Source organism: Labeo rohita, chromosome 3 (assembly GCF_022985175.1).
Source record: "Labeo rohita strain BAU-BD-2019 chromosome 3, IGBB_LRoh.1.0, whole genome shotgun sequence".
NCBI lineage: Eukaryota > Metazoa > Chordata > Actinopteri > Cypriniformes > Cyprinidae > Labeo > Labeo rohita.
The window spans coordinates 28,745,238-28,770,410 of record NC_066871.1 but is presented as its reverse complement, the minus strand read 5'-3'; the positions used below and the strand labels follow the sequence as shown (position 1 = coordinate 28,770,410).

General features: G+C 40.2%; 2 protein-coding genes across 12 annotated transcripts in view; both read right to left on the bottom strand.

Annotated features, from left to right (window-relative positions):
- Positions 1 to 1,098: 1,098 nt before the first annotated feature.
- On the bottom strand, positions 1,099 to 5,344 carry hoxb2a (homeobox B2a). Its single transcript, XM_051106033.1, is given in 3 exon segments — positions 1,099 to 2,286; positions 3,138 to 3,246; positions 3,248 to 5,344. Coding segments are annotated over 3 exon segments (1,233 nt in total). The 5' UTR covers positions 3,632 to 5,344; the 3' UTR covers positions 1,099 to 1,546.
- An 801-nt stretch (positions 5,345 to 6,145) lies between these two features.
- The window catches only part of hoxb3a (homeobox B3a), a 51,514-nt gene continuing 32,486 nt past the window's right edge, over positions 6,146 to 25,173 (bottom strand). For 3 of the 11 annotated variants that reach the window (XM_051106021.1, XM_051106022.1, XM_051106023.1), the window contains exons 3-5: positions 15,521 to 15,587; positions 9,105 to 9,702; positions 6,146 to 8,319 (exon numbers count right to left, since the gene is read on the bottom strand). In XM_051106021.1, the coding sequence (XP_050961978.1) occupies positions 7,559 to 8,319; positions 9,105 to 9,594 (1,251 nt within the window). In that variant the 5' untranslated portion in view covers positions 9,595 to 9,702; positions 15,521 to 15,587 and the 3' untranslated portion in view covers positions 6,146 to 7,558. Of the gene's footprint in view, positions 8,320 to 9,104; positions 9,703 to 12,463; positions 15,314 to 15,520; positions 15,588 to 16,327; positions 16,572 to 16,628; positions 17,218 to 17,433; positions 18,850 to 20,376; positions 21,884 to 24,604; positions 24,752 to 25,173 lie in introns of those variants that run through there. The other 8 variants (XM_051106025.1, XM_051106027.1, XM_051106026.1 and 5 more) reach the window with 8 other exon arrangements.

Below are 25,173 nucleotides of genomic sequence, written 5' to 3'. Positions count from 1 at the left end.
TTTTAAAGTATTAGTAGTATTAGTAGTAGTAGTAGCAGTATTGCAGTTGTGTTACAGGAAATAACCACAGTGTTACTGTGAGATAATTTCCTCCATAAGTGCTCAGATCCAGCTGTTAGCCTGTCCAGTACTTATTACTATATAATAATAATAATAATAATAATAATAATAATAATAATAATAATAATAAATCGTTGATTTAACTGATACAGTTCTGGCCTGTGTAGCCTAAATTGATGTTTTCAACACAACGAGCCAGCTTGTAGCATCCCGCTCGCAGCTGCAGCCTAAACTATCCATAATGGCTGCCGCTTTATTGTTCATATCCTTCATTGTGTTTCAAGCGCCATTTTGCATCAGGGCGAGTGCAGCCATGGGAGCCCACAACCCAGTCAAGCGCTTGACCCTCCTGCAGATTACCCCGTGACATTTTTTTTTTTGCTCGTTTAAACAACCTTCTAAAATAAATTATATCAGTGCTGTTGCGTTTTACGTCTAATGTTATTAACCACAGTCGATTTTGTGAAGAATATGTTGTTTTCATTTTTCATTTCAAATTGCTCATAGTCACCGTTCGTGTTGCATTGCTTAAAAAGATTCCAAGATTTTTTTTACTTGTGTTTTGGAAATAGATTTGGAATTTTACTACAAGTTTAGTGGCTTATTCTTTTTTCCTTGATCTTATGCAGTTCCCACATCTTTCTCGTACGAATAGTCTACTGATGACACAGAATATCACTCATCACAATAAAATAATAGTAACGTAATAATAATAATAATAATAATAATAATAATAATAAGTTAAATAATCCTTGCATATACTCTTAATAACATTCGTCAAAAACATTGGTTCAACCTGCGGACTGTCTCATCCAAATGCATCAATAGCAAGGAGAAAGAACAATTTCTTAAAATTAATGTCTTGATTTATATTAAAATATTAAACATTCTTAATGAAATAATTCATTAAAGCTTAGAGAATCAATCACACTCGCTCCACCATGTTATGTTTTATTTTTTTTTTATTTTTTATTATTTCAACTATGAAAATAACGTACAATAAATAAATTTGAAATTTACTATTAAAGAATCTCAATAAATAAACTAGTTCTAAAATTATTCAGTAGGGACAACGCCCGCCTTGGGAGAAATCCTAAAAGCAGTTCAACTACCCTTATGTCTGACACAATTCCTGAGATTCCAATGATTGAGTTTCACTGAAAAAGTCCGCAACCATTCATCTGTTAGTAGACATAAACTAATATCCGAGAATCAAAAGGCAATAAAATACCTGAAACTTCGACAGGGGCCATCCCGATGTGTATTCAAAAAGATTACATCATCGTATTTTCAAAATAATGGACAATTTATTTCCTTTTAGGCTTTGTTTCACGCCTTTTTTGTTTTTCTTAAAAAATTGTTTAGGTAGATGTCTCTTTTCACTTTTTATGTCTTATCATAGGAATGTTGCGGTCGAGAAGCATTCAGGACACTGCAATAAGATGGAGTTCGATTGTTCTTGTATGCGTTTTGATGTCATAATTGTTCAGAACTGTAAATGCTGCAAATCTATAGTACAAAGGGTGCTCGTAAACAAGTCAAAATCTTCCTCGGAGAAGTCAACTGGACTGTCCAATGAGCTCTGCAAACTCGGCGATAAAGCGTCCGAAATCTGTAGGCAGGAGTCCGTCGAAAAGAAATTTAAATCGGGCAGAGAGGTGGCATCCTGCGGCTCTGTGAACGAATGCTCCGGCCCAGCTGCTCGGCCCTCAGCCATTGTGGTGGGGTTATCTGCAGTAGGCGTTGGATACGGGGGGGAGTGAACCGCTGTGTCAGGAACAGATGCAGGCTCCGGCTGGTTCGCCTGGCCCTCTTCAGGCGTGGGCTGGCTTTTGTCCGCACTGTTCGTGTAGGAGGCAGTTGTGGGGCACGTCTCACTCTCGGAAGCTGCTGCCGAACCAGAGCCAGAACCAGATACTTCCAATGATTGGCTCGAATACGGCGAGGCAGCGTCGGTTCCCTCCAGGAGCTCGAAACCGCTGGGCTCGCCTTCTTGCCCGTCCCGGTGGTGTGTAGTTTGTCTTTTGTGCTTCATGCGTCGATTCTGAAACCACACTTTCACTTGGCGCTCGGTTAGATCCAAAAGTGCTGCTATTTCAACGCGCCGGGGCCGACAGAGGTATTTGTTAAAGTGAAACTCCTTCTCCAATTCAAGTAGCTGCGTGTTGGTGTATGCGGTCCTCAGCCTCCGTGAACCGCTACCATTATCCAGTCCACCTTGAGCCTCTGCAAGAATCAAAACAGAAATAAATCCCATACAAAAGGCGAAGTCATCGAACTTCATGTGAGAAATTGTCCAGATGACAATAAAATCCCAGTGTAGAACAGCCATGTGGTTTGGGCTTGTCATGTAGCAATGACTGCAATGGTTAGGCATGTCTTGTGGTAATAGACCAGCGTGGTGTACAAGCGTTATTTCAGCAAGCCCCATATTTTGTAGTGTTCCACAGCTTTCACAATTTATACTGATATCCAAAATGGCTCCCCAAGCCATGAAACATGGTTATGAATAAATATCGAGTCTCAGCTGACATCAATTGCGATTAAATCGTTATTATAGATCAAGATCTACTATCTGCAGGATGGCAACGTAATCTTTCAGAATGTGCACAGTTTTGTATATGTGCCAAGAAATGGGGGAGGGGTGCCTTTTTTATCTTTTTAAAGACATTACTGGAACGGAATTTTAAAATGTATATATTTATGTTTGCACAAAAATCATGCATGCTTAATGGTGCTGGAAATGTAGACATCAGATGAAATTACACAATTATTCCTAAATACAGAGAGCTCGAATACTAGCCCATCCAAAGCAGGCTAAGCCGTACATTACATACAAATAAGACAAAGAACAATTTCGAAAGGGCATTTCTTTTTCTTTCTTTCTTTTTTTTTTTCTTAATTGCATAATTCATAGCATGTGAAATCACACTGTAATCATTTTGCTTAGGCTATAATAACAGGCAATTCAGTCCTTTAAAGTTTTCGCTACATTGACATCTATTCGAGTCACGAATCATTCAGGGTAAAATGTCCAAAATGCAGAACAAACGCGTTCACTGCTTTGATAAACGTACCTGTCGGGGACTCCAGTCCCGCGGTTGTGTAGCCGGAGGATGCCTGAGAAGGGGAGGCTGCTGCTGCAGCAGTGGCTCCGGGCTTGGGGCACTTCTTCGAGGATTTTTTTCTCTTTCATCCATGGGAACTCGTGGGCCAGGGGCGCGCCACCCGACAGCGGGGCCGGGCCTTGCTGGTGCTGCGTCGGCGGTGCTGTTTGTGTCCGGAGCTGGAGGCCATTGGAGGCAGTTCGCTTTTGGCTCCTCGGTCGCGCCTGGTTGCCTGTGCAGGGACTCAGACTAGGGATGGTGTGCTCGAAAGGAGGTGGAATTGCTGTCGAGTCCTTGATTGATGAAGTTTGAAATGACTCCAGGACAGCGGGGAAAGACGTCAGGCACTCTGCAAGGGAAGGCTGGCTGTTGATGAACCCAATCTCCCTCTCAAATTCAAAATTCATCGCTTCGCCTGGGCAAAAAGGGCGTCCAGCGACACCAACATACGCAAAAAATAACATCCAAAAAGCTAGGATTTATTTTGCGTCCTGCTATGACGGCATTTGCGGGCTTTAATAATTGTGTATATTGGTGATATTACTAGCGTATGGGGACCAGGGTCTACTAAACTGAAGACTATGGGCGAAATTGCAGCCAATTCCTGGTCACATGATTCATCTCAGCCAATCGAAATTCGGGGCCTGGTGGCAAAAGAAAAGCAACATTTGTCTGAAAAAATACAACAGGATATTATAATCCAGTTCTTATTGTAACATGGACGAAATAATATTTTTTTAAAAAAAGGCTTTCGGCTGCCATGTGTTCGGACAGTCCTGTTTTGTCATGAGAGGTAAAGTGCGGGCCTCTTATGTTAGACAATAACAATCCAAATGCAGAGCTACCGGTGATGTAATTCACAGGCCTTGCCCGATAAGCACATCCACAATATGGCTTCTTGCGTATTTACAATCAAGGGTCATTAATCTTAAAAGTTTTGACAAGAGTAACAGACACTAGATGTAGATCTAAAAATTTTTCTTTTATCAAGCACATAAATAAGGATGTACAAGACTGATGGTGAGATTGTGTGCCACAGTTGCCGAATAGAAGATTCCCAACCATTACGATACAAATAAATTAGTTTGGGGTTTACCTCAAATTAGATTTCTTTTTCTTTTTTTTTTTTATTTAACACAGCCTCTGAAGAATTGCTGAAAACTGGGACCCTAAAGCGCGTAAGTTTGCACTAAATCCAGGTTAGAGAATTGTCAAATAATGTTTCTATAAATATTTTGCTCTTTTCTTAAAATGAAGGTGCCGATAAGACATATAATACCGCACGAAAAATAGTGGTTAGTGGTGTGTGTGAAACATTTGTTGACTGTGACAACAACCAAAAGTTCATCGTGAGGTCGCGTTTACGAATGAAAATTGCCAGTGTGTTGACTTGAATTTCTATTGCACATTGGTGGAAAAACAGCAACAATATAATGCTAGTCGATGAAAAACTAAGCAAAATTGGTTGCGTCAAAGTTTAAAACGAATGGGAAAAGGGGGTAGATATTTTTAGAGCAGGAGTAGAGAGGCAGCAAGGGTGATCAATCTTTTCGCCGGCAAAGCGCTTGACAGCAGCCACCCTCAAGAATTCGCCTTTTTCCTCCAAGATCACAACAAAGAAAACCCCCATTATTCCCTCGTAGATTTGTGGATTTTTTTCTAGATTTATTTTTTTCTGCATTGGATACATTCTATTGGTGCGTCGACTCGATAGGATTAGAGATTAAAACTAAATTGTTGCAGCCAATTTTGAAATTGACTTCATAATAGCTGGGATTTGCAGCCCGAGCGTCGTTTCGTCGTTTTTCTCGTCTAAAAGCACAGTGGAAACAGATAGGCTATAACCCTGTGTGGGTGTCTGGGAATTTTAAAGGAAATACAAAGCAAGCTGTAGGCCGTGGGCACTTCGGAAAGGGGTCAATCTAAAAGGGCCTCCTTTACTACAGAACGGAGCTGACTGCGAGGGACTGGGACGCACTGATAATCTCTCTTATTTATTGTTTGTGCGTTTTTATGTGTATGTGTTTCTGTTTCGGACAGTACTAGCCTAAACAATTGTCAAGTGATCCTTTTTTCAACTGGATTTTTGTCCGCTGGAAAATAATTATAATATTCTGGGACGAACAACCGTTTGCTTTAAATGCTTAAAGGGATTTATATCATCCGAGGACAGCGGGTTTTTTAAATTCATTTCTTATATATCGTATGTTGTAATTATCTATCTATCTTTCTATCTGAAATGCATGAAAAATTATATATTTAGTATATTTGACTGTTTAATACCTTACGTTCGTACACTACCTCCAAATGTGACTATTTTCTGTATATTTGGTTAAAATGCAAAAACTTGCGTCTTGTGCCATTTTTATTCTGATAACAGCTTTGATGTGTTTTTATTAGATATTTAGACACATTAAGGTAGTATAAATGTCTGTAACAATATAAAACATTAAATCGGTGACATGTTGAGAAAATCAGGTAATCGCAAACCGCCAATAGCCGCCTTAGTGTATTATTATTATTTTTTTGTGCATGCAATGGGAAGTATTTCATGTTATCACTGTTGTTGTAATATTTGTTTATTTAGTATTCACGTGGTTCTAAATTTCCTTGTCTAGATTTGTCTGAAACCTGGGCATGCTAAAATCAAATCTGTTGTTAAATAAATGAGTAGCACAGACAGCAACGCAGCCATTTTTCCTCTTTTTTGGCTACAATAATCGAGATCCAACGTGCAAAAATATGTTTTGTCATGTGTTATCTGTGCCTTTCTTCTTCAAACTTGGGATTATTTGTAATGATTTGCTTTAATTCCATAACAAGCAATAAGAGTGCTCGACGATTTTATTGGACTCCCTTCACGTGACCATTGCAGGCGCGGCCTCCAGGGCTCTTTCACAGGCCTCGAGGAACCCCCACCCCCACCCTTTTCAGTCTTTCAGTCTGTTTGGTAAACTCATGAACTTCTAGAGTGGAAATGAATAACATAACATTTTATTAAAGAATTGTTCAACAACCAACTCTTAACAAGGAAATAAAAGTAGTTACAAAGGACAAATGAAGTTCTCAAAATGTTCGCTATATTTCGTCTAAATCTCGACTATGCGGGAACGGTTTGATTCCGTTCTTGCGCCCCCTGTACAAGTCAAGACATTATTTATACAAGGGTAACATAAACCTACATATCTCTAAAATACAAGAACTAAAAATTAATTTGTTACAATGACAAGAACACAGCGTCTTTTTATAACAGGTAGATACTAAAAAAGTACATTTTTATCGATATAAATACATGGGGATAAATAATACAAAAAAGAAAGTATTTAAACTGGCTATAACAAATAAATATATATTTATGAATGTTCACTTGAACACACTTAGTGAAAGACGCTGATTGAAGGTCTTCCGATTCAAAATAAGATTTACTTTTCTTCCTCACCCATTAAATGTAAACTCTAAGTGCAACAATGATGCCCAGACGAGAGCGCATTAGGCGTAAACAAAGACGTCTGCGCCGTAGCTTGGTTTCCCGGACATGCATTTTTGTTCAAATATACCCTGTTTCCACGTTAAGTCAAGACATGAGAAAATGTGGGCCTTTCATATTAGTTTGGACTAATGTAGGCGAACCCAAAGATTGGGAAAGATAAAGAACTGGGGAAGGAGTATGAGGGAGGGAGGGGGGGGGGCAGCAAGTTGAGAACGAGGGAATGAACTTTAATTGACTAGTATTCTCAACTCTTCTTTTTTACCCTGTGTCAAAGCCATAACAAAATTCTATTTACTTCTCATCAATAGTTGATAGGTAGCATAGTGTAAAACGGACTTAAAAGAGATGAATATCTTCATCACCGTGTCTTGCTAAAGACAAGGTGCCAGTCTGCTGCTGTTTTGGGAACAAGTTAATAAAAAAATCGACTGGTTTTTGAGACGTTTAAAAAAAGAGGTATGTGAAATAAGGGTGGTGGACGAAAACAATCCAGTGGTTTTCTTGCACCAGTAAGTTTAAATGTAAGCTATACCGTACCGCCCTCCAAAGTGTGAGGAATGCAGCGATAATGCTGAAGAAGTACACAAACATTTAGGATGATGTAATGAGGTCATACAGCTGGACAGTCTATTCCTTGGCATGAACTAGCCACTTTCCATGAAGTGTGTCATTTTAAAGGGGTATTTAGACTTATGGATAGTAAATTCAGGTATGTTCACGTATGAATGGAAGGACAACATTGACACAAACCGGTGTTCTAGTCATGGCAAGAAACCACTGGATCATCTTTTTCAACCCCATTGCATCGCCCCATGGGTTAGTCTGTTTCGTTTTGTCTTCCTTTCATTTTTTCTTTCTTTTTTTCTGTTTTTTTATTTTTTTATTTTTTTGTCCAAACCTGCTACAGATGAGTCAACTTGGGTGCTTCTTGGATTCTACCCTGAGAAGGATGGTGCGCAGACAGATCCGTGTATGTCGGATGTGGGTCACACGGTCCATGGTGCTGGTTCGCCGACATCTGTGTGGCACCGTTGTAGTCCATGCTTGCCGACTGGTGGTGTGGTAGGTGATTGAGGCCGTACATCGAAGGCCCAGTGGCAGGCATGGCATCAACATAGCTACCTCCCACATACACAGGGCTACCCTGCATGTTCGGTGTCCCATAGGTGCCACTGTTACCCTGTAGCCCGTGTGGGTCGTAATCCGGTGCAGTGTTTCCATACTTCTGTTGGGGTGGGCAACCTTTCATTGGGTTCTGATAGGCTGTTGACATGGCGTATGCATTTTGATGGGGCTTGTTAAAAGATGGTGGGGACGGAGCATCGTAACTGCCCATTGAGTGCATAGAGTTCATGAAACCAGCTGAGGACTGCATTGGGAGAGGCGGACTTCCTGTGGGGGACGGCCCCCCTGAGGACGAGCCCATGCCTTTCGACTTTTGATCCTTCTTGTACTTCATCCGCCTGTTCTGGAACCAAATTTTGATCTGCCGCTCACTGAGGTTGAGCAGATTGGCCATCTCCACGCGCCTCGGCCGGCACAGGTATCGGTTGAAGTGAAACTCCTTCTCGAGCTCCACCAGCTGAGCGCTGGTGTAAGCGGTGCGTGCTCTCTTGGAAGCTGCAGAACCCGGAGGGCTTTTCTCACCACCGCTGCTCTCCGCTGGGGTGAGAATGAAATAAAACATAATTACTCCACACGGAAATTGAATGCATCGTTCCCACTAATAAAGCCGGCCATGAAAAACTTATCCCCCTGATATTGGTTGTCAACACTTCATAACTTTGGCATTTATTAAGAGACGCATGCCCTAACATTGACCTTGTGTATGTAAATCACATTACAACTAAAGCCCAGGGCCAGATTCATACTGTGCACTAGGCAACGGTGTGTTTGCTACATGGTTTGTCTTTTGAACGGTTTACAGGGAGGATTAAGACGATAGAAACCTCTACATGCAGATTCAGAGGCTTGTGGGAGAAATCTCCTGTTATCTGGACACAGTAATCATGTATGACAAATAATGTGGCATTGCTGCCATCTAAAATCCGAACAATAATCTTTTGTACTGATTCGTCTGATGCTTTTATAGTCAGAGATATTCAGAGTGTATAAGAATATAATCATCTGAGACTCATTTTGGTTGTACAATAAATTGGAAATAGACTGGCCCGTACCCTTGTTAAACATCCAATCACTAAAAAAATATTGAAAACATTTGAAATGAGCATGGTCTGATTTAGTCCCACCCCCTTTGTATCCCATTTCAAGCTAATGATGTTGGCCAACATCTGTCTTGGTCAAGAAGGGTGAGAAGAGCAGAGCAGAGAAGAGAAGAGAAGAGAAGAGAAGAGAAGAGAAGAGAAGAGAAGAGAAGAGAAGAGAAGAGAAGAGAACAGAAGAGAACAGAAGAGAACAGAAGAGAAGAGGGGGTTTGGCAAACACACCGTTAGCTGAGCTTGCACTAGGGGAGCTGTTTTTTTGCTTGGTGTTCTGACGTGACTCCTTCATCCAAGGAAAGATTTGCTTCGTGAGAGCTGGGTTTGGGGCCAGAGAGGATGACTTGGATGATGATTTGGCCGTGCCCCCACTGCCAGCCCCACCACCACCGCTGCCGCCTGGCTGCTGGGTGGCATTTGAGGCAGCAACGTTTACAGCGTTCTGAGGAGGGGAAACCTGGGGGGGTGGGTGGTGTTCAGGTGGCAGACTGGGCCGCATGCAGCTGCCATTAAGCTCTTTCGTCTTGGCATGCTGAGGCTGTGGGGGTGCGCTGGTGCCGAGCGACTGTAGGGAGCATGCAGACCTTTGGTAGTCACCCTCAAGATGCGCTGAGTTCTGGAAGGCTGGTGCCGGGGCATCATAGCCAAAACCGTTTGCCCCCTGGTACGAGTATCCTCCGAAAAGTGTCGAGTTGTCGTAGTAGGTCGTTTTCTGCATTTCCAAAAATCAAGTTACCGGCTACCAGGGTCCTGACGACCTTCTGGAAGAACATTGGCACTAGATGTCACGTGACGGTCTCTTTCCAATGGCCTCTTGGAAGCTGACCTGAAAGGTTATAAGAGGCACATAATAAGAGGGGCGCGAGGTAAATCCATCTTACTGCACTGAAAGACGCCATGACATGAATAGCATGTTCCCACAACGCAGCCTGCAGATGCTCTCTCTCTCTTTCACCCCCCCTCTCTCTCACTTTCTCTCTTTTGCACATCATAACAAACCAAACATAAGGGTTAGAACTGGAGGACTACATTTCAAATTTTTGTTTCTATTGCATGTTATTTAAATTGTACTGTTTATTACAGATCTATATTGCTTCTGTCCTTTAAATAAATGTTTTGTGTTCTGGTCATTGTTCTTACTTGCATGTATATTTAGGTAGGTAAATAAATAAATAAATAAATAAATACATACATACATACATATATACTGTCCTATTATAAAAATGAAAATGTTTGAAATCACTGCCAAGTTTTAGGTCGATAATTGCTGACACTAGGGCTCCATTCTGAGCTTCTGATATTGTGTAAAAACATTTCACATATATTTCATTTGTGCAATTAAAACAGTACTGAACAAACACAGTGGAAAAAAAGAAAAAAATATGGACAATACAGGCGAGCTCTGCAGACATATGAGAGCTCTCGCCTCCAACACAAAGGCCATCTTTGGAGGGCTTTCTCCAGTTACAAACAAACGTATTTGGGCAACATTAAAACCTGACAAACCGGCATCGTGTTTCTTTAACTTTGTTGCTGGCCTTTATGAACGCATAGGGAAAGCTTCACCGGAAGCTTCGATTGGTGTTATTCATAACGGTCGCTGGACCCAAATAGACAAATCCAGCTCTTTAAAAAGCTAAAGACCTCGCTGCTTGGCTCTGGGGTTGCTGAGAGGACCGGGCGAAAACGATCACTCAAACACTTACAGGCACCTGGCATTTATTCTCACTCACTCGCCTGGGTAGTAAATGTTATTAAAAAGACTAAGGGGAAGCCAGGAGATTGCGTAAGATGTTTTAGGAGGACTACTGTGGTTTTTGTTTTATCAGATACTTGCAAGTTCACTTCACAGTGGGCAACACAATTTTTGTAATTATTTCGTGTAATCATTTTCCATAGCTACAAATTGTATGCATGAGCTGGGAATTTAAAAATAGCTATGTCTATATTACCATAAATGTACTAAAATGACTGGAAGACTGTATTAGTATTTTAATGCGGTCTTATATTTCGTTGGATACATACACATACCTGACAAATGTAACGAAGGCCTGTTTTACGTAAACACTGTTTTGTGCTTGTTTATTATTTATTTAATTATTCGCTTTCGTTGCGAAAATCAGATACAAAAAAAAAAATACAAAAAAAAAAAAAACTCATTTGATCAAGTAAAGAATAATACTGGTCTACCTATCTATCTATCTATCTATCTATCTATCTATCTATCTATCTATCTATCTATAATAATAATAATAATAATAATAATAATAAAGTGTTCCACAAAATAGTATATGTGGTTTTGAAATATCATCTGACCATCCTGACATTATATTGTTCTAAATCTGTTTTTTTCTTTTTTTTCTTTTGTTTGTGTAAAAGCAAAAGGAAAGCGTTAATACGCTGCCATAACATTTTGAACCAACATTATAAGCTTCAGGGATCATAAATACATTATTGTAGAAGCTTAACTCAAAAAGAAAACAAAAATCCTTTGTTAAAATGAACTGGAATAGTCCGTGAATTTGTCTTTCTCGAAGAGATCATTCTTTCTGATTATAAAATGCACTTCCCTGCATTATATATTTCTAATCTTACGATTAATATTCTATTATTTAGAAATAAATCTAAATAAATATTTGAGGAGAGGTTTGTGTTTCTGTTGTATAAAGCGTAAATATGAGCTACAGCTTTTGGACATCGACTGAGTCTCAACACGTCACAAATGTCGGTCATTTATCTTCGAAGAGGACGGCCGGAATCCTAATCATTTACTCTAAGGAATTGTTCAGGGGAGAGAAAGGGGAGAGGAAGAGGGGGGATATAAAAACAGGCATAATAGATATGAAATCATATCGCAGTTCCATTAAATGGAACACGTAATGTCTTGGCCCTCTTGTTACGGTAACACAATAACCAACTTTTCTGTAGATTCAACCCTAACACAATTACGGAGTCAAGAGCGGACGTAGTAGTAGCAGGACCAACCCAATCGTCAACAAAAACAACATAACATTGCTTGGGCGCCTCTTTGCTATTCGAAAATAAGTTACCTGATATTTATGTAAATTTCTGAAGGATGGCTTACATAGAAAACCCCAAAAATAAAGTAAGTAAATATTTCGATTAGAGACACCCACAGTCTTTGCATTCGGAAAGAATAGGCCTTGAACGTGCAAATTCAATATCAAATAAAAACACACCTTGGTGCCAATCGAAGCATTTGGTGAAATCGTTAAAATCATTTGAATATTTCATACTGACGTTTAACCACCGCATTTTTATTTGCTCGCGTAAAAACACCAAGTCAGTTTTGAAAAATGAAACGCTCGCTTTCCTACCAAAGCCATACATGAAAACAAACATCCCCAAAAATGATTTCCTTTGTTATGTAACGAAGCCCAAATTAGACTAGATAACAAAATCTGGGATGCATTTATTCAGAGGTAGCGAAAGAAAGCTCCAGCTCCAATGGAAGCTTAAAGCATTGTGAACTCTTCTTGAACCGCGTTTGGAGTCATACGGTCATAAATCACTAGGACACACATACCGCCATTCACAAACTGATAGCCTATTTCAGACCAGCTTACCTTAGCCTCTGACGAGAGACGCGCGGGCAGGCATCATATTTTCCACATTCGGCCGCGCTGCAATCAATAAAAAAGCCCAAAGCTCATACCAGTTTCGATATTCCAGCCAGACAGCGCGCGTCAAACGCCGGGTATCTCGAGCACGGCTGCCCCGCGCCAGAGTGCGGGCGCTGCTGGACGATTCCCCTCGGCTCGCGAAAGGGGGAGACGGTCTAGCATGAAAGATCTGAGGTATGCGAGGGGGGCTGCAAATGGACAGGCAGCACTGCTCCTGGCCGCCCTGTCGACTGGTACGCCCTGCTCGCAGATAACAATGGCCTCAGATTTCGCCTTCAATCTCCCCTCGCCTTCTCCTCACGGCGCAAAATTGAACATCATAATCCGAGGTGGGCTCCCGACTCGCCGTAACATCTCCCCGTCTCATGTCGGGGCCCGGGGTCTGCTGGTGTAATTTGCTCGTCTTTGCTAGGTTATTGTATGTAGTCAACACCAGGCCTTTCCAGCTATTGGAAATAACGGAGCAGGCTGGATGTGAGAGGCGCAAGCGTTAATCCCCATCAAACAGCGTCACCAGTGAAAACTTATGCTAATTGCAGGCGCTCGGGACAAGATAAGGGTCTATAACGGAAGCTGAAGAGTTTTTTTCCCCGAGTCTCTTTCACTTGTGTGGTTTAACTATTATGCTCTAGTAACATTGTTGAATAGGCAACTATAGCAGAGAGGACCCATTTCTCTCTCCCTCTCCTACTCTACCGGTGTATATTAAATTACCAGGAAGTACGTTCTTAGCGCCGGCTTGCTTCTAGCTTGAGGCAGAAACAACATTCTATCTGTATTGTTAATATTTCATCACATCCCTGCCAACACACCCAACTAGTATAATAACTTATGCGCAAAATATAAAAACCAATGAGATGGGGGTTTAAGAACAAGAGAACAGACAACAGGCGGACTTGAGACCTGAGGGAGGGGTGTGAAAACAAATCACCCAAAAGAAAAAAGAAAGATTTTTTTTTTAATATTAAGAAGCTCTGTCGAGTCCTGGTCACACAAGTTCTTCGAGTAGCATGGATGGCGCTTGCAGGGTAAAAAAAAAAAAAAAAATAGACGAGAGAGTTTCTTCTGTTTTTACTCTAGGCTACAAAAAGGACAAAAATATCAACATATCCTTTAAGGATGGAGGACAGAATGGAAAAACGCGAAAAAGAAACGAGGAAGAAAGCCGGCGCGAAATCAAAATGGAAAAAAGAAAAGAAAAAACACCACGAAGGTGTTCAATAGATATTGCTACTTCTCTCTCCTTAAGCCAAACACCACGTCTCCCTCTCTCTCTCTTACTCTCTCTCTATTTTTATTATTCAGGACACTACCCCCGTCGTTTATGGCTACGTAAGATTTATGACTTCCACCATACACAGGCAGCTGTAAACAGGCAACTTTAAAAAGATGCATTTCTTCTAGGTGCTTGAATAGAGAGCATCACCAACGGTGTGGGAGGAAGGCACGAGGCAAAAATGTAGGTGTCTGCAACTTTTTACTAAACGGCATTGTTCCTTATTTTGCAACCTTTGCTAAAAGGATCCAATGGGGAGCCACTTAAAAGGGCACTAATTAACTAACACGTGGGCTGAGGCAACGAAATGCAGAAAACACTATTTCTACTCTTCCATTTTGCCATCTTTCAGCTGTGATATAAACATTAACAAACTGTTATTGTTCAGACAGTGGTCGAGTTTTACAGTTTGGATTATGGCATGCTGGTTTTCATGGACTGGGAATCATATTGTTAATTTTCAAAAAGGACAGCTTATTGAGCTGCGCGGTGATGGATGTTACATTTATCGTTCTTTTCCAATGGAATACAAAAAAGACAACCGCACCTCGGTGCATTATTTCCGTGGATGTACATCTACAGAAACCAGAAGCAAAACTAGCTGCACTTCCGGACATTCTATCGTACTTCAAGCGGATACTTCCCTGGATACTCCTTTTTGAAATTAAAATTAATGAGTTCGTTTAAAAGGAATTAAGTCAAATGTATGTCTGTGTTGAAAAAGGACATTAAAAAAAGTATTAAAATTGTATAGAATATACAGATTGAATTTTCTACGCAGCTGTATGGAGTATTTTACTTTATGTAATTTCTGCATTTCTGCTCAATTCCATTGTTTCAGAACAGTGATGAAAACATTTTGCTACGTTAATAGGATATTGGTATTAAAAAAAAATAAAAAATAAAGGCGTTAATGGAAATATATGTATATATTTTTTAGATTGTTGTGCCCCTAAAATTAATATATGGCATCAACAAGATAGCAAATAGCTCCAGTAGCCTTTTGGCAAAACAATTAATGGGCTGCTGTTAATGTTGTTGTTTGGATGTTTATTTACATGGCAAAAACATGTTGTGAATGTTATTCTAGCGTGGGACTTACTGTGAGTTGCGAATCACCGTTTGCTAAGCAATTATTTAAGGTGTCAAACAATTTTTTTCAAAGACTCTGCAAATAAATGTTACGCATGAGCAGCCCCAAAAATGAAAAAGCACGTAATCACCATCCAAGTCCCTATACTGCTATATCAATGCAATCCAGATTTGATAGGCTGTCTCAATCAATCATTTTTTTTTTTTTTTCTAATGACAACATTCTTTGTATAAATTTTAAAAACAACGTGTACGCAGCACACACTAGATGCGCAATTATAATAGCATATAGGATAGGGGTCTGTAATTTTTTTTTATGAAATTTGTTCTCCCAGTGTGCAACTGTATAAATTGTATTCATTAAATGCAATCAAATACAATCTGTAGCTAAAATTCTGATGTTGCATTGTATGAAAATGTCTTTGAAATTAAAACATTTTAATAAAGCATGCGAATTTTCAAATTTGTTTTATTATTCGAATCAGTAAAAATATAAATTCAGATTTCATAATAATACAAATGTTTAAGAAAAAAATCGAAATTGAAGAAGGAAAAAAATACAGTCTCTTCCCCAAACACATAACCAAAGGGTATAAATCACTGTCAAACGCAAGAAAGATTGAATCACTTACCGAGATATTGTCCTTTATCACTTCTAGATTTTATGCAAGGATACAACTTCTTGATAACGAGAAGGAACTGTAAGTAGAGGAACAGAAAAAAGGAGAGATGCAATCAAAACGGGGTCGCCAAAAATCCAATAGAGAACATCAGACCTCATGTAGAGAAATTGACCTCGAAGACAATTTGATGGTTGGCCACTGTTGACCGACATGTTAACCTTAAATTATGTTCGGGAACACAGAGAGAAATTCGAGGCCAACGAAAATATTTACGCTATATCCCAAAGTCCCTTACTTCTATTGATTTTCAACATGTATTGAATTAAGTATGATATTTCTAATCATTTAAAACAGAACCTTTGGCCTTCCTAACGGATTTACTGACAGCAGGAAGAGTAATTTGAAAATCCAAACCATACATGCGCCCTTATTCAAATATTGAAAATATACAGATGAATAAAGGGATAAAAACATGCTACTAAAAATCCGTAGTTAAATCGCATTTTTTTCGTCAGTGTTTAACAGCATTACAAGCTCTCATGGCCTTCTAAAAAAGAATGGCCTACTTTTCTGTTCTGCAAGATTTATTAATTTATAGTTATATATATATAAAAATAAAAAAGAGATAAACAAGTAATGACATAATAATAATAATAATAATAATAGTAAAAACAGTAGTGTTAATAATAACATTAAACGTTTAAAATACAATCATCAAATAAATCATACAAATTACGAAACAGATTGAAAATAATTAAATATAACATGCAACAACGTTCGGCGACCATTGAGAAAATCATTAAGTGCGAGCCCCACCATTCTGGTATAAAATCCGCCCATAAACTTGATAAACACAGTCCTTAATCCAAACGAGTGCCCTGGAGGACCGAAAATGGATATATACAGTAGGCGATGGCCTGAACAGAAATGGAATGAAATGGCCTTGCTGGTCTGCATAGCTGCGCTTATTAAAAGTGGAATAAAAACGTTGGACGGTTTCGTTCGCCGGCTCGTGACAGCTACCCCAAACACATAAATCAAAACGAGGATTCCCCCGACCTCCCCGACTCTGCGGCCTACAGCGCTATAAAGTTATTTATTGCATCCCCGCACTTACGCACGCCGTTGGCTCGATTCCATTCCCAGCACCCGGGCCCGTTTCTACCGCTGTCCGGGTATTTTTGGGTCGATTCGTCCCCGGTAACACGCCAGCGACCCGCAGCCTTGCTGGACTAACCTAAAGTTACCTATAAAGTGAAGGGTGCTCGTGCCCCAGCAAGCAGGAACGCTGCTGCTCTCAGAACAAAGGGAGGAGGCAGCTCCCAGCCAGAAGAGCTGATGAGCCAATTTTTAGTGAGGAAAATGGAAGAGAAAGCAACCAGGGAGCAACGGCTTAGCCGAACCAGAACCAGCTTCTCCTCTATTACACGGAAAGCGTTCCAGTAGTATATAATTATTGTTCAGGCTGTCGAAGGTTAGGAAGGAAACAACAACCGGATTCACTGGCGCTCATTACTGCGGGCTTTGCAACAAAGGGCTCCTGCATCATTTATATAAATGCATATTAAGTGGATGCACGGGCAGTGGGCGATTGTGTTCGCTTTGTCAGACCGTTTAAAAATAGTAAAACTACTGTTACACTGCATAGTTCACACTGTGAACTCATTTACACTCGTGTCTGCACACTTACAAACCAGTTACATTTTCAACTTTATTATCCCTCTCACCCTCTGATATTGCATCACCCCTCTGTATGCTCTGTAATATAGTCCTTCGTTTCGAAAATATACATGCAACACGTACGTACGAACATGGGAGAGAGAGAAAAAAACACGCGAAACTAAAAGAGGAGCGCGGCTTGGCTTTGACAGATTGGCACTGGGTTTGCAGCTTGACCTTTCCGCGGAGGTGCGATAACTCACCAGATTAATGATCAATCAGAGGTACTTTGGAATCCCCTTGTAATGTCTTATATTTATGCATTAATCTCCCGTCCTGTACGTCCACAGGCTCTTGAGAAGCACGTATGGCACCTTCTGGAAGTCAGCGCAAAGCCGACCTCATCCCATTTGTTGTGTAATTTACCAGGCGGTTGTGAACTGGCGAGTTAGTAGTGACTGGGCGATACCTTAAGGGCCCTCTTTCCAAATCCAAAATAATGCCCTGAATCCTTCGCTCACGTGACACGCATGCGTCAGAACGTCTTTTAATCAGAATGTCTTTTTAAAGTCTCTAGTCTAATAAATCCAAAAACAGAAAATACACATTTTCGTTTAGAATCCACAATTAATGACTCCTGCCTCCTTTTCTTGAGTGCCACCCAGCAGAAAACACTGATGTCGCCTCCCCATCACTGAAATGGTGAGCTTTCATCAAGTCCGTTCGTTGGATTCCACTGCTTTGAAAAGTAATGAGCTCGAACGCTTAGCATACCCAAATGCCGAGAGGAGAGGCTGTTTTAAGCTGGGAGCGGCTAGCTATGTCTTCTTTTCTCTTGCAGTCTGGCGGATGACATCCAACTTTCAACACCACAAACTTCAGTGTGAGGCCGCTGGATACGTTAGGCCTTCTGTGGCCAATCTTTGAACGATTAAAGGCGTTTCTGCTCTCTCAGGCTGTGTGAATGGGCAGGGGGTTTGGTTTCTGACACCCACGCATATAGCATCAACTAAAGATTTCTGGTTCGCCTTACTGACCTGTGCGCAATGGTCACAACAAAGACGCGCACCGGGATAAACTTTTTTCTCATATGCGAATTAATCTTTATTTATTGTTTAGGAGTGGGGTCAGTTGGTTTTCTTTGTGTAAATGTAATGTTTGTACTACTTAATGATTATATATTGTTTAATTGACCCGGTCTAAAGCTTGACTAACATATCGTCCAAGTAGGCTTACTGGTAAGGCTAACTAAACGAAACTAAAAACGCGAAGACCTGAAGATGCATTACTGCGCAACGCCCTGCAAACCTCCTTGCTCCAATAGTACTCATTCAAATGGTCTTATATCAAAAGTGGAACTTTTAGCTTTTCGACCACAAAGTTAATTTTTAAGGACCATCTGTGCATAGGGTGGATAATGTTTAACTTTTTTTGAATGAAGACACTGAAGAGACAGGGTCTTTGGGTCAACCAAGGCCCATGCCCCCAGGGTCCCCAAAACTGCCAACTTCACAAATCTGACAAATGAGCAGAGAAAATACAATTTCACCCTGTTAGAAGTGAAACAGTTGCATTTGGAGCTTTAAGAGTAAAAGATACGTTAAATCAGTCATTGAATGATTTATTTTGTGGTCGCCGTTTAAATATGCGTCTTAGTAAAGCTACATAACACCACACGCCATTGCAGCATTGGTGCCCATGAAAATCACAGGCTGTGATAATTATGACAGCAATAAACTATTCTAAGAATGGAAAATATATATAAAAAAGGCTTTATGACCTAGTTGACAGTCGCACTGTACTTTAAATTGCTCTCTCTAACTGGTCCTCTCTCTGTACTGTCAGTGATTTATGATAAAATCAATTAAATTATATCCACTTAGACTTTTGTGGTTTTATTCAGACCTGTACGCTAGTTCACGGAAACCGCTGGTCACAATTTCTCTTTTGGGCTAACGACCATCAAGACAACAACAAAACCAAAAGTACTACTTAGAGAAGAGATTTTTCAAAATGTGTCAAAGCGCACAGATTGACTCAGAGGGCTGTTTTGAGCTTCTAGTGCCTTTTGGTGCACATGTCTGCAAGTGACAATGTAGTTTTTACTTGTTTGATGTCAAACATTTGTGTCAGAACCTCTAAGTGATTTATAGGCAAAGTTTGTTGACATTTAATTATGTCTCTGTCCTAGGTTATGTACAATAGCAAATTTTCCCGTCTTCATTCATCAAAAAGGACAAACTATATAATATTACATTTTACGCGATTTTTTTTTTTTTTTTTGTAATTATTTTTAAATTATTCATTGTAGTCTGAAACTAATAAATCAATTATAATCATATATATATAGATATATATATAGATATATATAATATTTAAAATGTAGCAAAGTCACTACACGGTTATAGTAAATAGTAAACTGCGCATAAGCTTTTCGACCCAAGATATTTTATTTGTTTATTTATTTCTTTTCTTTCCCTTTAAAAAGTTTAAACGGCGTTTAAACGACCAAGGAGCTGGGAACACAGAGGAGACATTATGTTTCAATATAGCCGTCTACCTTGAGGCCACATTTGAATTATTAGCCGCTCCTCTATTACCTTTGACAGCTTGCGCCTACTGTAGGTTTTAGGGACACCAGTCGTTTTACAAGCAGCAAAATTGAAAAATAATAACAAGACAAAATGGCCATAAGGCCATTTTAGGATACCTGTGGCGCGTTCAGTGGAGAGCAAAGCAAAGGTCGAAATTAGATGCTGTTAGTAGAATAAGCAGTCCTCTGTTTAGGTCATAAATCTGTCTTCCTTTTACACTTTCAGGCCTCTGCTCGAATCTCCACACTTTTCCAATCAGTGAGCATTTGAGAAATTAGGCTAACTGATGAGGAAACTTATGAGCTATAACGTCGATTTAAAAAAATAAATAAATAAATAAATAAAAATTAAAAATTAAAATTACAGAACCACATGCTAATAAAAGAAACGCAGTGAGGTATGTGGGGAATGAGTTTTAGCCCTCATCGGTTACCAATTTGAAGGCAAGTGTCTCCGGTTGTTTGAAAACAAAGAAAAAAGTTTTCGAAGTCGGGCACACCCAGGGATGACTCTAGGTCACACAACGGATAATTAATGACTTGTCGGCAGAAGAGCTCGGGACACAAGGAAGAGTCCAGGCATGCGGCATCATTCGAAGCTTGCAAATCTTACCTGACATCCAGCATTCCTCCCGATCTCTCCGCCGAAGATGGGTCTTTGTTTTTGGAATATTTACGCAAAACGACGGAACAGATTGACTGCCATGCAAGGACTGTTTTATAGGTGCATATAAATGGTTGCTCGATGCGAGAAGGTAACGTTTTATAGCTTCCTTATCGATTTAAACGTTTGCATAAAACAAAATGAGGCTACTTTGTGGATCAAAGCGTTCATAGGCGCGCTGGGAGCTGGTAATGCGCGCGCACTCCACTTAGGCGTCCACAGCCCCAATACTCCGGGAGCTCGTTTTTCCTTCAGCCGAACCCCAGGCTCTAAGTCTTGGCGTGTGACTGCTCTGGAGCACCACTCACCAGCAGGCGAAAGATTCCACCTCTAGCCTCAAGCTGTCTGTTCGCCTTTCGCTGCTTGCGCGGAGCAGGGTGGATTGACACGGTGAACTAGTGAACCAGTGGACTGACAGGACACACAGGGTGGAGAAGCCAACGGGGTTCGTTTGTCCAATAGGGGACTGCACGGCTACGGGGCCAACACATGGGCCATATGGTTATTGCAACCTGCAGGCTTCGGCAAGGGCGAACACGGTCAACCTCATTCCGATAATTGTTCCCTTCCCTGTCGACATCCAACACGTTTCTCGTCTCCTTTTTTCATTTTTAAGGGAATGATGCCAGATTCCAGTAAATAGGCAAAGCGTGATACTTGCTTTTTCTCTCGAGTTTACAAAAATAAGTGCCCGCGGTCTTTCATGTGGTAGCTTCAGTCGGTTTTGTTTTGCTAGCTTTTCCCTAATGCCAATTGCCTGCATTCACTAGCCTTACACTGCAAACCTTCAAGTCACTGCACTTGGCTTTCGTTCTTCGAGGCTTTTGTGTGCTAGGTTGTACTCTACCCACGCAAAGATAGCAGAAAACAACAGACGCGTGCGCTCACACACACACCGAGCAGACATAGACGGAAGTTCAATTATAACTATTTAAAAGTGTGATGATAGTATCCATGCTATTCTTAGCCACTGCATAAAAAGGCAGACGCTGGCTCGAACATTTCCGGCTGAATTCTCTTATCGCGCTCCCCCATGCTCCTCAAATGGATGAAAATCCAGCATGTAGCCTCTGGATAGCGTTTCTCTGCTCATTTTTCATGTGCTTTCAATCGTTGCTCTGTGTAGACCGTTATGAATTAGAGAGAGGTTTGATATTGATTTATTTCCAAATGGGTAATTATTCGTGCATTAGGAGACAGGTGAAACACCTGGAAAACTCACCTAAGCTAACATAAAATAAATCGTAGCTACATACAACTGCTACTGCTGGCCTAATAAAATGACGAATCCAATGAGAGACAAAAGGGCCAAAACATGATTAGATTAAGCCACCACGCTTAGTGATAGTTGTGTATTCTCTATGACCGTTTAGTGATAGCGAAAACACAACTATAATCTTTTAACTTCCAAATAGCTGTGATCTTTTAGTGGTACAAATACACGACATTGATTTTATGTATCTTTATTTATTGCACATATCTAACTTTCCACAGAAAACGGTGTGCGTTATCAAAGTTAGCAATACTGAAATCTCTTGATCATTATTATTGTTATTATTGTTATTATTATTATTATTATTATTATTATTATTATTATCAATATTATTATTATTGTTATTATTATTAATTTGGGTTGTCTTGCGCTATGTCTGCTCTGTCAAGTGTGGTAATGTTTGCTTTAAATTAGTCAAAATGATCGGTTTGAAGATTAAATTGCGAAACGGCAGCTTAGTTTATACATCGCTCCATCTTGTTAGTGTACATTTGGATGCAATAAGAGGACAATATGGCCGACATCCAATCCAAAGACTAAGGAAACTTGCTAGTGATGAACTATCGGAATACTGTCTGATAAACAAGAAAAAAGGCCAACAAGCATTAACATCTCCTGTCATATACACAGGCCTATCCATTATCAAAACGCAAAATAAATTGATATACAATTATCTGGATTTACTGTCTTTATGGGCATTTTAAATGATTTTACTCCACGATTTTAATGCTAGTTACATTACTGGTCATTTGTACGGCTGGCATACTAAGATTTAACGTAACAATTATTAATGTAATATTTTAATAATTATTATTATTAAATAAATATAAAGGGTATTTATTTGATTGCATTAATGTTCATCTATATCACTGGCTTTTGTGATAAACCTAACACAACAGTTTTTTGTTTTTTTTTCTGCATAGATATGGGACTCTTAACGTCTATCCAAACTGACTGGCATTTTGAATCATTTATTCAACCTCGGCTGTCACTAAACACGTGAAATCAGATATGAGATCCGCCTGGCGAGTCCCTGCACGAAAAAATGTCCCATCTTTTCGCCCCCTGCGCATCCTCCAAAATGAGCTCGGATATTGTTTTTGACACAGCGCCCGGCAACAAGGAGCGCTGCTGGAATTATACATTTTGAACGTGCTCGCCATGCCGGTGTGCCCATTAATATTTGATAGGAGCCAAGGAGTTATTCTAATTTTGCTGCACAAAGGTTTGTGTTACCCAGGTGGAGAGGAGGTGAATAAAACAATGGCAATGCTATAAAGCAAAGGGTCCCCGAACTCATTGTTGTTGTTATTATTATAATAATAATTATTATTATTGTTATTATTGTTATTATTATTATTATTATTTTATTATGATGATGATTATTCCTGCTGCTCATTTATTACTTGTAACATTAACAAAACCAGTTCTAGTTTTATTTTGACCTTAAGACCATAGATTACAATAAATGTATGTTGTTGTTGTTTTATGTTTGTGTGAATAAAATAATAAAGATCGATTAACCTCTTTGTTTGTGGTCGTCTTCTTCAGCGGCGCATGTGCATTGCACAATTATTGCCATCTCTACGAAATAACATTAACACGTCATAAACAAGATTTACTACAGGTAAAGTCGCTCACTTGACAAGCCTCCTCCTCGTGCGCAGATAAGGGGGGGAATCCAGTTCAAATAGCATGCCAGCCAATGAGGCAGATTTCTGTGCTATTCTTTTAGTTTTCACACTAACTGGGATCACTTTTATGGAGAAAAAAAGGTTTGTAACAATGAAAAGGCTATCAAAGCATTCTGTACTCCAGCAAACCTGAAAAGCCTACTCTTAAACCAGGCAATATCAGTGTATTAAGTTTGTCCCACATAAAAAGGAATTTCAGAAAAAAAGATCCTCTTTGTGTCTGAGAGGCTAGTCCGTGAGCCTCTTTGAGCTTGAAGGCAATTCAAGCTCTGTCAATGTTCTAGTTAAGAATAAACTAAAGCAGTAGCTAGCCCTTTCTGCTCAGTAAGTACTCCAATTAGGTTTTTACACCATGAAGAAAAACAGCTGCAGTCCAGGTATGAGACCCCTGGCTATGAGTTTCCTGGCGGGCGCGGACACTTTTATGAGATTTACAAGGCGACGAGGCGTTCCCGTTTTGCCAAATTTAAACAAATCTTCCCTTAATTGGTAATTGCATATTCAGTAACTCAAGACCTGCAGCTACTTAGCCTTCATATTAGTCGCTGATCCATTGTCGTAAATCGTTCGCGATAATCAACTTGGGGGGCTTAAAGATGAAGGGAGAGGGCGAAAGCGAAGGGTTCGCGGGCCGTTTTCGAATCAGAAAGTCGGCGAGCCTAAACGGTAATCCGGGGAATCTCTTCCTCGTTCCCGCATATCGTCGCTCGCCCATCATTTTCAAAGAGAAATGATTTATCGCGCAGACGGCCATAAACAACACAACTCCCTCACAAATACACAATGGCAGCCCCGCTGCCGCTGACACACATATCACTATAAATCAAGCGAAGTAGCTGGCTGAAAAGACGGTACGGAGAGTGAGAGAGAGAGAGGGACATGCAAAGGAAGGGAGAAAGATGGTTTATGTGGGACGGTGAAGAAAAGAAGAGTAACACGCTGCTTTTCAAAATATATATGTATGTAGTGATATGAATGGAGCACGGTGTAATGCTATGACATGTCGCATCACTCCTGTTGGCAGCTGAATTCAAACGATGGAATGGGTTTGTGAGACATACATGCATGATGACAAGGGATGGCGAGGATGAGTATTTCTGGACGATATTTACCACAGCACCACAAAACAGCAAATAAATGCAAGGAGTCGGGTAAGCCTGGAACGGTGGCGGCGGTCGAAGTGGCGTTCCCCGTTTCCTCGTATACTCACAAGCTTCACACGGTGAGACGCTCCCCCGTCCAAATTTGTTTTATTGCAGCCTCGGTGAGGGTCTCTGCCTGTGCTTTTTTTCGCTCCGCTATAGGGCTTGTTTTTAAAAGGACAGTTGAATTTCACGTCAGACACTAGGAGACCATGTCTGCGATATTCCTGACGAATACATATCTATTCTGCAACCACTGCATTAATTATTTAATGAATCACGTGACCAGGAGGGGGATGGGGGCACCACGGCTTGCACGCTCGCGGGATTACTATGACCCAACACTCCACAGCTACACTACATGCTGTCCTTTTTATTCGTAAAATGAAATTCTTCATACTATTCAGGACAAAGGTAAAGAAAAAAGTTTGTTACGGCACGAGCATATATGTGGTGAATGGTAACCTATGTGGTATACATAGATAATTATAATGGCTTAATTTGCGTGCAAGTGGTGTAAGTTTTCTTTCTTTTATTTTTAAAGTCTTTCATCCAAGTATTTTTATTACGGACATTTTTTTTAAATTAAAAATCGTTTTTAATTCATATCAGTTCTGTGTTTTGTTATGTGCCTATG